Source organism: Lepus europaeus, chromosome 14 (assembly GCF_033115175.1).
Source record: "Lepus europaeus isolate LE1 chromosome 14, mLepTim1.pri, whole genome shotgun sequence".
Lineage (NCBI taxonomy): Eukaryota > Metazoa > Chordata > Mammalia > Lagomorpha > Leporidae > Lepus > Lepus europaeus.
The window spans coordinates 44,097,491-44,110,951 of record NC_084840.1 but is presented as its reverse complement, the minus strand read 5'-3'; the positions used below and the strand labels follow the sequence as shown (position 1 = coordinate 44,110,951).

The 13,461-nt window shown below is 38.5% G+C and overlaps 1 protein-coding gene across 7 annotated transcripts in view; it reads right to left on the bottom strand.

Annotated features, from left to right (window-relative positions):
* Positions 1-1,541: 1,541 nt before the first annotated feature.
* CACNB2 (calcium voltage-gated channel auxiliary subunit beta 2) overlaps positions 1,542-13,461 on the bottom strand; it is a 393,103-nt gene continuing 381,183 nt past the window's right edge. For all 7 annotated transcript variants that reach the window (XM_062210527.1, XM_062210530.1, XM_062210528.1 and 4 more), the window contains 4 exons: positions 8,460-8,611; positions 6,842-6,937; positions 4,337-4,522; positions 1,542-3,587 (listed from right to left, as the gene is read on the bottom strand). In XM_062210527.1, the coding sequence (XP_062066511.1) occupies positions 3,093-3,587; positions 4,337-4,522; positions 6,842-6,937; positions 8,460-8,611 (929 nt within the window). In that variant the 3' untranslated portion in view covers positions 1,542-3,092. The remainder of the gene's footprint in view (positions 3,588-4,336; positions 4,523-6,841; positions 6,938-8,459; positions 8,612-13,461) is intronic.

The following is a 13,461-nucleotide window of genomic DNA, read 5'->3' as shown; positions in this document are numbered from 1 at the left end:
CCTGAATCATCTGTTTGGTTTTAGCCACCTAGTTACCTATTTTCTAACAGGGTGACTCTTACTTTAATAGGATGACTACACCTAGAACTACTAGCATCACCTTAGTACATAATCGGAAAGGACAGAGTCAAATTTATCCTCAAGATGGATCTTCATTTTAAAAATCAGGGAAGAGTATAATTACAAATATGAATCAGGGTTGTTTTGCTTGCAAAATTAAAGTAAGAGGGAGAACTTTTACCTACCTTGTGCCATCTTTTTTCCCAAATTAGGTATGACAAGAAGATTACTAAAGGAACAACAAGTGATCAACATTGCCTGTAAGGAAGATGCTGCACAAGTGGTGTTCAGTATGGAACATTCTCAATTCCAAGAATCATTCCTAAAATGTCAATTAATACTAATAGTAAACAGTGCAGAAGCCAGCTCTTTATTTGTTTTATATGAATGACTTTAAACCAAGTTTGTTGAACAGTTCAGTGTGGCTGACAGTGAATGTTTGTTTAACAGGAATGCATAGCAGACCATGTTAAAATGTGGCATTGTCCCAAAATACAGTAAGACTAAGACATCCTACATTTAGCAGCACCTTTTTGTAACAGTAACTTACATGAGCAGTAGAGAAAGAGCATAGGAAAACCTGAAATGGTTGTAACAAAGAACTATTAAGTACATTTCCAGCATTTTCTAAGTTGACTACAAAAGTCATGATTCTACAACTATGATTAAGCCTTTGCTGTGTGAAGAGACTATAATTTTACATTCCACAAGTCAGTAAGTATCCCTCTATTCTTGGGATGATTTCTTCATTTACAAATTGACTGCACACTGTTTATGCATATGACCACTATACAGTTTTCATGTATAGATGCTGTTATGTCAACTCCTTCAGTTTGGTTTTTGAGGACTATTTGATTTGCACTAAAATTTTCCACAGTAAAGTGGAAAACTAAGTTCTTTGGAAGGGATTAATGATAGCAGCAAGTAAGGTAGTTACCAGTTATACTTCAAGAATTTAAATATTCCAAAGTCATTAATTTGGATAAGTACATATGTAGGAAAGGATTGGACTAGTGATCAGCCTAATGAAAGCTGATCACAAATATTTTATGAAAGCGTTTTGATCGGAATAGTTTCTCAATTTGTAAAAAACTGTCAAAAATTAGTACAGAGCTAATTAACAAATACTGAATCTGAGGCATATTTTTCATACATTAACTGCTAAAATACTGTGTTTGTAATACAGTTTTAAAACAGTTTTCTTGGGGGTGGGGGAAATTGGTTAAATGTAAGACATTTAGTAAGAAACTGAGATAAAGTAGCAAAACAAGAGTTCACTGTAACTATTTTGTTAAATAAATTAAGATACAGATCTGAAGTAGGCAATGATAAGCATTTTCCCGGGACAAACTTCAGGTGCTGAGTACTTGCACACCTAATACTGGTTTACCTATCCAGTAATAACTAGAGGAAAATGTACACTTAACATTGTAAGCTTCATACAGCAGTGCTTTGGAGGTGTGGGGATAGTATGTTCTAGATTCCTCTATCTAGTGTATGAAACATTCTTTACAATTTATTCACTTCAAGTTACCCATTTTGCCCTGGTTAATTCTGAACAACAGAAACTTTGGTTATAAGAAGCACTTCCTGGGTTCTCACAGACAATGAAACTGTTTAAGTTGGGTGGGGGGGAATTATAGGTAATTGGGAAATAAACAGGAACAATAGGCAAGGTTAGAAAATAAAGTGGGAGAATTATAAAAATTTATTTTCCTATGAAGGAAGTCCACAAGCTGTGTAAACGTTTCTTACTAAAACAAATACTCTGACACACAAAGATTGTACATTTCCAGTGAAACACTCACAGTAAAAGTTGCCTGTATTTTCACTCTCTAGGAGCAAAAACAAGGACCAGCGCATGAATGCTTTCCTAGTTACTTTGGCAGCAAGCTTCCTCACATTCCCTGACTGCTTGATGGATTGATTGTTAAAGCAACACATAGCACAATTAAATACAAAGCCAGGTGGCTGGAATTCTAGATACCAGTCTCTAATTTCTTCACTAGTCTTCAGCATTTGAGTTTATTTCAACCGGTCACTCGTGCACACTCTTACATACAGACACACACGCACGTGCATACAGCGGGTTCCGGCTCATATTCCAGTGCAGTGACTATAACAGACACTAGCTACTAAGAATGTGTTTGTCACAATTAGTGTGAACTGTATGGAGTAGAACAACCTTTGGAGTTTGGTATATTTGCCATAATTTATGGTCAAAATTATAAACTTACAGGATGGTATAACATTTAGAAATCAAATCTTTTCAAGTCAAGCAATCACACATATTTACAGTATATACAGACTTTCTATTAGAGTGGGGATAGGTGTCTAGACAATGTTATTACAAATTTCCTGAATGTGGGTATTTCTAGTCCCTGTAATTCATAAAGCAAATCTGCTGACTTGGCATTAAGACTCTAAAATAGTGTGATCAAACTGATTGTATATATATATATATATATATATATTATATAATTATAATAAGGTGTCTGCAGAAATAACATTTACAAACTGTCTATACAGTACACAGTACTAATACATAGAAAATAGATTCTAACTTTATGATCCCCTTTGTGTAAGGCAAGACTGAATCTGTTCCCAAATTTAGTCAGCCAGAGGTACAAGCAAGAAACAGTGGTCCATGAATAAATGCATATGCAAATAAGGTATCTGTGTATTAAAAATCTGGGAAACAAGAAATTCCACTTATCTGTGCTGATTCTGGCTTGCTGGATGGATCAACTACATTTCTTGAAACGCTAATCACCTGGGTGGCAACAGATTTTGTTCAAGTGGCAGCTACCCAACACAGTTTGTGAATTCAGCTGTACCAGGCCAATTTATATAGCACTTAAAAAAGAAAAAAAGTATATTAATACTCTATTTCATGCTATTGCTATTTGAGCAACAGCAATACAAAATACACAAGACAGATCACATATGATTTCAATGTAGACCCCAAAGATTTCATCTGAGGGTGCGCTTATACTAGACTTAAAAAAAAAAAAAACATAAAAGGGCACAAGTCATTGGCGGATGTAAACATCCCTATTCCACTCCCCAGCCTCATTCCGTTTTTTGGATATTACTTCTCCATCCTTGTCACAGTAGCGATCCTTGGATTTATGTCGACTTCGTTGTTTGTTGCACTCATTGTGGTCCTGCTCTCGATCCGTGTCCCGGGAACGGTGCCGGGTTTCCCTGTGTCTGTGGTCACTGCTCCTGTGGGTCTCATCTCTGTGATTATGGTCACGGTGTGGAGCATAGTGGTCCACATGTTCATGGGAATAATCTTCCTTCGGCTCCACATAGGCAGAGTCTCGACTCTCCTGGGTTTCTGAGTCAAATGTCTCTTGCCTAGAGAGGCCTCTGCTTGTACCACTGCGATGGTTGTGGTGTGGGGCTGAGGAGGAAGACCGGTGCTGGGATTTCTTTGCTGGTTCCAAGCAAGGTTCTTCTTCAGCTTGGGAAGCAGAACGGGCAGGGGCAGAGCGATCAGTCCTCTGATCTCCTTGAGAACCCTGGCAGCAAAGGGAATACAGGCCTCTTCAAATACAGTCCTTTTAAGTATCTAAAATCCTGAAATGAGGTCTAACATACATCAGTTACTGAATTCCTTTGATAACATTCAGCGGCAATGATTAGTTTTGGATTTCTAAGTGCTATCTCCTTCGTGAAAAAAGTTACTCTGTTCTAGACATTCTTTTATATGTTTTAGATTCAAGTGCCTAAGGTTTTTCTACACAAGTAAATACATGAGTGAAGATGAAAAATCAATAGGAGTCAGCATTGGCTGGAAGATTTTAAAAATAATAAAAATATGAAATGCTTGAACAGTATGGGGCAGAATTTGACTAGTCAGGGACCTTCACATGTACTTACTAATCCAACAACCCTATGAGAAGAGGCAGGCAATAAGACAATTTGTTACAATATACAATAGCCCATGAGAAGGGCTGCTGTTGTTCCTGATGGAGCCCAAGCAAGAACGATTAAGGAACTTGCTGAAGGTTACACACCTTACACCCAGTTTGCTGCTGACTATATAGAAGGTTTCTCTATCTCTGTCCTAAGGAACAATTTATTTAGTTTTAAAGTCTGTATATATTTACAGCATATTCTGTTGACAGTTCTTTTCATACCACAGGACTGATTAAATGACTTATAAAGTTTCTCTTATTCAGACACAGTAGACTACAACACACACTGCTTTGGTTCTCAGGACATGGATCCCAGTTTCTCAATGAAAACTGCTAAAAACTCCCCTTACCTGTGAATTAGAGGCGAGGGTGGGGCTGACAGGCAGAGCTGAAGTAGCTAAAGTACGGCTAAGGAGAGGGTTGGGGAGGTTGCTGCTGGGAGGATGGGTGGCCTTCCAGTAGGCCTCCAGATAGTCGGCAAGATGCTCACAAGCATCCTCAAGCTGGTTCTCATCTAAGATCACATCAAACAATTCCTGCAGAGACAAACATTTCAGACAGCACACCAGCACCAGCACCAGCCCCAGCCCCAGCACTGACCGAGCTCCCGTGTCCCTCCCCAGCCTCCTGAAAGGAGGGAGGCGGCAGCTCAGTGAGCTGCACCCTTTTGTATTTGCCTTTGCTGTGTGCTCTCCTCTCCTTTTCTGTTGGTTGGCTGATCTTACACGTGTCTGTCCATGTCAGATGGATGCTTAGCTAATTACAATGATTTGAAAGTATACAGTTAGAATAGTTATTAGGGGCATAACATTATTAGGGGCATTGACAGTTCAGAACTGTTACTTCTATCAGTAATGAAAAAAGATACTGATAGTATGGTTAAAAAAACATCGTGGAAGAGAGATTAAAAAGCTTAATGTAGAAATCAATGATGCAGGGGCCGGTACTGTGGTTCAGTGGCTTAAAGCCTTGGCCTGCAGCACCCACATCCCATATGGGTACCCGTTAAAGTCCCAGCTGCTCCACTTCTGATCCAGCTCCCTGCTAATATGCCTGGGAAAGCAGGAGAGGATGGTCCTAATGCTTCAGCCCCTGCACCCATGTGGGATACCCAGAAGAAGCTCCTGGCTTCAGATTGGCCCAGCTCCAGCCATTGTGGCCATTTGGGGAGTGAACCTGCGGATGGAAGACCTCTCTTTCTCTCTTATCTACCTCTTTCTGTAAGTAAAGTTTATGAGGCAAGGTTAGGACATGAAATGTGACTGAAGCAGCTGAAACCATCTAACACAGCAGATTGCTTGTCAAATATTGATACAGCTTCTAAAATAACTGTACCTTATAAGGAAAAAAAAAGTTCATGGAAAATGGATAAAAAACTTATTTGGTGGCAAAAAATTTTTCAAATCCATACATACTACAGGTCTTCAGAAAGTTCAGAGGCATATATTATGTAACAACTATGCACGGAGTTCAAAAATCTGCATCAGAACTTTTAAGATTTATTTATTTGAAAGGCAGAGTGAGAGAGAACTTCATTTGCTGGTTCATGCCTCAGTTGGCTGTAATGGCCACGCCTAGTTCAGGCCAAAGCCAGGAGCCAGGAATTCCATGGGTAGCAGGAGTCCAAGTACTTGAGTCATTTTCTCCTTTCTTCCCAGGTGCATCTGTAAGGAGCTGGATTGGCAGCAGAGCAGCTGGAACTCAAACGGGTACTCTGATAATGCCATACTGGTGTTGCAGGTTACAGCATACCCTGCACCACAATGCTGGTCCTAAAATGAACACCTTTTAATTCAGTTTTCCCTGAACTTTTTGAAGTACCGTAGTATATCAAGTATGGACTCAAAATAAGAATGTATTCAGAATAATGTAGGTATTGTTTAAAAATTCATTTTTACATAGTTTCAAAAGCATTTTTGAGAGGCCAGTGCCATGGGACAGTGGGTTAAACTCCTGCAGCACCAGCATCACATATGGGCTCCACTTGGAGTCCAGCTAATACATCTGGGAAAGCAGCAGAAGATGCTTGAGCCCCTCCATCCATATGGGAGACCTGAATGAACCTTCTGGCTCCTGGCTTTGGCCTGACCCAGGCCCGGCTGTTGCTGTCATTTGGGGACTTAACCAGCAGGTGGAAGATCGCTTGCTCGCTCTCTCCCTCTCTGTAACTCAGCCTTTCTTTTAAAAAAGCATTTTTGAATCAAAAGCAGGCAACTTGCTTTCAGTAATCAGAAGTGAGTAATAACTCAATCCCAGGAGCCAGCACTGGCATACCAGCATCCTCTGAGTGCCAGTTTGAGCCCCAGTTGCTTCACTTCTGATCCTGATTCTGGCTACTGCGTCCTGGGAGGCAGAAGATGATGCTACAAATACTTGGTCCCTTGCCACCCTCATGGGAGACCTGGATGTAACTTCTGGCTTCTTGCTTTGGCCTGTCCCTAGCCCTGGCAGTTGTGGGCATTTGGGGAGTGAAGCAGCATATAGAAAATTTTTCTGTTGCTCTGCCCTTCCATGGAGATGAAAATAAACTTGCTTTAAGCCAATCCCAAACAGATACACCTTATAAACAAACTTTTTCAAGCTGCGATCCCGTGTTAGATATTAACAAACTAAGGTCATTAATGGATGCACTGTAGCATTTTGCAAGCCATAACCATAATCTGAGCTACCCATGTGCTCCAAACACATGACTATGGAAGCAGGCTGGACAGTTCACTTCTGTGCAATCTCTTTAAGTGACAAGGATTCTCTCCCATGACAATTTGACTGTTTTTTCTTTTTAATACAACACCAGGTTTAACCTCTTCAACTGGATTATCCTGTATATAGAGAGAACATACGTATCTATAACTTACTGGAGGACACTGAGCCAGTTTATCAGCTGCTACCATCTGGACATTAAGGTGTTTAGCTTGAGATTTCCCTCGAGATTTTATTAGCCTTTGTAAAACCTGTGAAAGAGGAATTTTTTAAAACTTTAAGTTATAAAAGTTTCATTTATTTCATATACACAGATTTTAGGAACATAAAAGGCACATTGTCAGTTCCTTTCTGGTGGTCCTTTTTTTTTTATAGCGTGGATAGTTTATAACAGACTTAGTTATAAAATACAGTGTGTAGGATTATCTACAAAATTAACATAGTTCTCAGTTGTAAGCTGTACGCACACACACACAGAGTGCTTACTCTTCAGTGTTTCTCCTAAGCTTTTTGTTCCTTAGATCTAACAATAATTGCACTTATGTGAATTATATCTAATTTCTGTATTAGGAATTTAAAAAATTTTATAAACTTTTTTTTTTTAGTAAATCTCTAGTTCCTAGTTTTATAGAACACAGTGGAAGTCTCCAACTGCTTCTACATTCAGTCTGCTAACTGTGTCTTGTCTGGGTTGAAATACGGGAAGAAAATTCAAAATATTCTATAGATGTGTAAATGGAGGAATATTTTAGTATAATTGTGGATAATTTTGATGCCATGCTAAAACCTAACAAGGGTAGTTCCTGAAAGACTAGTTTACCATGTGGAATCTGAAAGTATTTCTTACTGTGTTACATTAACTTTTCTTGTTCTGTCTTGAAATTCCAATGGATAGTTTACCATGTATAATTTCTAACATCTTCACTGATCATTTAAAAAATGGTTCGACGAGTTCTTCAGATCTTTAAATGTTCAATATACTGCATTTTACATTATTGAAACACTATATTCATTAACATGATCACTGATGACAAAAGTTGTTCTCCCTGAAGGGAGACGCTCACGTTGTTCTAGAAAACAACTGCAAAATACTCAGATGTGCATAACCATGGCCTGCCAGTTATTCTTCGAAATAAAAAAAAATGGTATTCAATGAAAAAAGTGGCTAGGTTATTTCACAATTATATCAGTAACTTTTGAGATAAGTTACTTTGATATGCAGTAGAATTTCCTGTATCATTACACAGAATATTAAAAAGGTGTGGACTTAACAGTCAAAACATTTTTTTTTTAATAAAGGAACAATTTACTTCATCAGGATACTCTTTTGAAATTGGCTGCTTTTTGTTTTGAGCCACAAGAACATGGTGATGAACACAACAGATGGCTAGTGCTGTTCGGTACCGTAGTTTTGATTCATGCTTAGATACTAGCAGTTTTATAAGTCCACCATTGCTTTTGAACCAGCCATGCAAATGTCTAAGCAATGGGAAGACTACAGATATCTTAGTATTATCACAGAAATTGAACTTCTGAAAATGTCTCAGAACCTTCTAGGGATCCATGGGCCTCACTTGAATTGCTGTTTTAAGCCATGTAGTTAACCCTGCGTTGCTTCTCTAAGTCATAAACGTTCTTGACTAATGTATCTCTTCAAGTTCTATGTATTCATACAGGCCTAGCCTGTTAGAATTGGGAAGCAGAAAATAGAGCATGTTAGTTAAGTTTGATAAAGCAAGCTAGTTAAGTTATCCAGCTAACTACCCTACTTACCTTAGGAGAAGAAATCTTCACATATACTACAATAGGGGCCAAAGAGGTTTTACTAAGTTGAGCTGGATGGTTAATAGTATCCGCATCAAGGACTACCAACTGCAGTGTCCTTGCAAGTTCAAAGATCCTTTCAATTTCACTCTGTACTTCCGCTGTAAAAGGTTAAGCAGAGGTATTTAAAGTACATCATTTGTTGGGCTGAACAAAGTAAATAAAGCCAGAAGATTCATTATGTTGATATTTACAGGCAATAGAATTGATAAAAACCATCCTTTGGAAGGAACCATTTTCCCACAACACCTTGAGAATTTAAGGAATTCCTCTCTGAACCAGCTATAAAATTTGCTTCTGCTGAAATGAAACATTAAACAGGTGAGATATGAAGGGAGCTAATGATAAACTTCTCTGCAAACACTTCTATTTCTACTAACAAAGGAACGGTCCTGCAACAGTCATGTTTCAAGGGGGAAGTTACCTATCAGAAGCAAAACAGTAGAAACCCAAACTAGAAAATGTATAGAAAACTTACTACCAAACGTCTAACAACCAACTTGAACACCAAGAATATCATTCATATACTGCTCACTGATCTCTTCAGAGTCTAAAACAGCACTGTCCAATAGAATTATCTGCAATGACAGAAATATCCTCTGTGCTGCCCAGGGTGGTAGCTACTAGCCACATGTGGCTGCTAGACACTTACAATATAGCTAGTGTATTTTAGAAGTTTTCTGGGGGAAGAACTGTTCCTGCTACATTTCTCCTAGAAGAAGGTAAGATTATCTGTGTTCAAGCATCACCAAAAATATCTTTGCTTATGCTGAAGTCAGTTTTCTTGGTCTTAAAGCCCATTTTTATGTAGTATATTGTTCTAAGTCTGCACAGTAACTTCTCTAATTTTTTTTTTAAGTATGGATGCTTCAAAGATTGAATTAAAACTAAAGTTTTTAGGTCTTATGCAGAACAGATTGCGTTTTGGAAAGGTTTTGCTGGCCACAGTGTGAACTAGAATGAAGGGAGGCAGGTCAGAATGGGTGGGAAGCAGTGGCAGTGCTCAGGGGAATGCTGCTTTAAACTAAACATGGAATTAGATTTAATAGCTATTTTGGAGGCAAAACTGACAAAACCTGGAGACACAGGAATGAGTTCAGGAATGGTTTACAAATTATAGGTAAGCAACCTGCCTTAAGTTATTCAGAATAAAATCATGGCTATGTTTTGACTTTTTAGGAAGCTATCACATTTTCCACAATAGCTCTACCAAAATTTGTCCTCCCACCAGCAACATATGACAGCTCCAGACACTCTGCATCCTCACCAGCACATTGTGTGTATGTGTGTGTGTGTGTGTGTATTTAGATTTTAGTTCTTCTACATAGGAAGAGGCATACACAGCAGACTCATAGAATGGCAGATGTCCTGAATAGCACTCTGGCCTCAGAATCAGCCCTTAAGGCATTTGGATATGGCTGAAGAGCCCATGAGAGTATTTCAGGCAAGGAAAGCCAAGACGCTCTGGCAAAACAAACAAACAAACAAAAAAACAAAAAAACAAAAAAACCTAAATGAAGGATCTCTGTGAGATCCCAGCAGAAAGAACAGGCCATCAAAGAAGGAGGTACCTTTCTCTGAAGGGAGGAGAGAACTTCCACTTTGACTATGACCTTGTCTAACTAAGATCGGAGTTGGCAAACTCAAAAGGCTTCCATAGCCTTGGAAACTCATGACAAGAGCCTAGGGTGATTACTGATGCCATAAACAAGAGTGTCAATTTGTTAACAACAGGAGTCACTGTGCACTTACTCCCCATGTAGGATCTCTGTCCTTAATGTGTTGTACAATGTGAATTAACAGTATAACTAGTACTCAAACAGTACTTTACACTTTGTGTTTCTGTGTGGGTGCAAACTGTTGAAATCTTTACTTAATATATACTAAATTGATCTTCTGTATAGAAAGATAATTGAAAATGATGAAAGGAGATGGGAGGGTTGTAGGTGGGAGGGAAGTTATGGGGTTTAAGCCACTGTAATCCAAAAGCTGTACTTTGGAAATTTATATTTATTAAATAAAAGTAAAAAAAAAAAGGAAAAATAATTTTAGTTGTTCTAGTGAGTGTATACTGGTATTTAATCACAAGTTTTAATTGAACCAGCCTTGTATGTTAGAATAACTCCACTTGGTCATGTTGTATTTTTATTTGGATATTCCTTGATATGATTTTGTCAAAATTTAAGTATTTTTGGGTCTAGGTTCATAAAGGATACTGGCGTTTTAAAAATACACAGTTTTTGTCTTGGTTTGGTATCAAGGTAATACAAGTCTCATAAAATGAGATGGAAAATATTGCCTTCTGTTTTCTGAAACAGGCATGTAGAAACAGAATAACTGGTGGGATTCAACAGTGAAGCCATCTGGGTTGGAGATTTCTTTAGAAAGTTTTACCTATGAACTAATTTTTTTAAGATAGTTATAGGACTATTAAGATTTTCTACTTCATCTTGGATACATTTTTGCAGTGTTCAGTTTTTGAGGAATTCTCTGGTAACAACACACACACTTATGAATATATTACCTTAAATGTCTATGGGGCCTGTAGTGCTTTTTGCTCATTCATTTGTAACATTGGGAATTTATGTTTTTTTTTTTTTTCATCATTCCAGCTAGAAGTTCACCAACTATCTTTCCTAAGGAATTGCTTTTGACTTCAAAATTCATTTTTTTCTTTATTATTCCCTTCTTTGTGGAAAGCTTTGAGTTTATTCTGTTCTTTCATTTCTAAAGATTTTATTTTGACATGCAACCTTTTCTAACATTTAATGCTATAAATATTCCTCTAAGTACTGCTTTAACTGTCATAAATTTTTATTCACTATATTCTCTGGTTTCTCTTCAGATGTCCTCTGAGTCCTGGATTATTTGGGAGTATATTACTTAATTTATAAGTATTCTGGCCAGTGCCACGGCTCACTAGGCTAATCCTCCGCCTGCGGTGCCAGCACCCCGGGTTCTAGTCCCGGTTGCTCCTCTTCCAGTTCAGCTCTCTGCTGTGGCCTGGGAAGGCAGTGGAGGATGGCCCAAGTGCTTGGGCCCTGCACCGGCATGGGAGACCAGGAGGAAGCACCTGGTTCCTGGCTTCAGATCGGCGCAACACTGGCCCTAGCGGCATTTGGGGAATGAACCAACGGAAGGAACACCTTTGCCTCTCTCTGTCCAAATAAATAAATAAATAAATAAAAATGTGTAAGTATTCTGAGATTTTCCTTTCATCTTTCTCTTACTGATAACTGATTCCATTTGGGTCAGAGAACATACTTTGTATGACTCTAAGTATGTATTATTTGTTTTATAACCCAGTCTATGGGGCCAGCGCTGTGGCGGAGCAGGTAAAGCTGCTGCCTGCAGTGCCGTTACCCCATATGGGCACCAGGTTCTAGCCCTAGTTGCTCCTCTTCCAGTCCAGGTCTCTGCTATGGCCTAGGAGGGCAGTGGAGGATGGCCCACATCCCTGGGCCTCTGCACCCACATGGGAGACCTGGAAGAAGCTCTTGGCTTCAGATCGCTCCAGTTCAGGCCATTGCAGCCAATTCGGTAGTGAACCAGCGAATAGAAGATTTCTCTCTCTCTCTGCCTCTCCTTCTCTCTCTGTATAACTCTGACTTTCAGAGAAATAATAAAATCTTTAAAAAAAACCCCAGTCTGTGTTGTCTTGATGAGTATTCCATGCATAAAGAGTATGTATTTTTCTTCTATTGAAGGAAGCATCCCAGAAAAGTGATTAAACTTAATTGATTGATGATGCTGTTCAGTTCTGCGTCCCTGCTGAGTTTTCGGGCCACTGGTTGTATCAGCTCCTCAGAAAGAATTCTGCAATTTCCACCTATACTTGCAGTTATGCTTTTAGCTCAGTTAGGATTTTCTTCGCTGTTTTGATTGTTGTGCATACACATTTAAGATCATTCTGTTTCCTTCGTGAATCTGCACTTTATTATCAGGTGTGCCCCTTTACCACTAGTACTCTGCTTTGCTCCGAAGTATAGGATGTCTGATAAGCATTCTAGCGTGTTATTCTTCTTCTATCCTTGTGAGTTTCTGGGGCCCTGCAACCTCCACATCCCATATATAAGTCCCTGGATTCGAGTCCTGGTTCAGTCTCCAGCTTCCTACAAATGGGCACCTCGGGAGACAGAAAGAACTGCTTCATGTACTTGGATCCCTGCCACCCAGGCTCCTACCTGTGACCTAGCTCAGCCCCTGCTGTTTTCATTACACAGAAATCCCCTCATTGCCCTTCAAATAAGTTTAAAAAAAGTTTCTTGTAGTTAATTGGATTATGATTATTTATAGCCATTCTCATTCTATCTGTATTAATTGGTTTGCTTGGACCACTTCCATCTAAAATATTTATTGATATGTCTGAATTTGCATCTACTATTTTTGTCATTTATTCCTATGGTTTTTCTTTGCTCTGTTTCCCTTCTTGTTGTCATCTGGGTTTTTTGAATATTTTTAAAGTATTCCATATGTATGTGTCTATCCTTTTTTCACTATTTCAGTACTTTCTAAATGGCTGCTTCAGGGATTACTCTATGCATACATTAATTTTTCATATCCTACTTAAGATCAATATTGTATAACATCAATTGCAGATCATATGCCATACATGTTCTTTTGCTTTCTGCTCTTCATCTTGTAATCTGTACCCAGCACATTGAGAAATCTCATTATTGTTGAATTCTGCTTTTAACTGTCAAACATATACTAAAGAACTCAAAAGAGAATAATAATTTCATTAACTCAGATTTACCATTTCTGTTGCTTCCTTTCCAGTCTTCCAGGTTACCTCCTGATATTATTTCATTTCTTCCTAAAGGATTTCTTTTATTTTTTTATTTTTGGAAGAATAATCTGTCAACAATTCTGCTTGATTCAAGATTATGAAAATATTATCATAGACAGATGTAAGAACTGCTTCACAATATAAAACTTAACATTTCTTGAG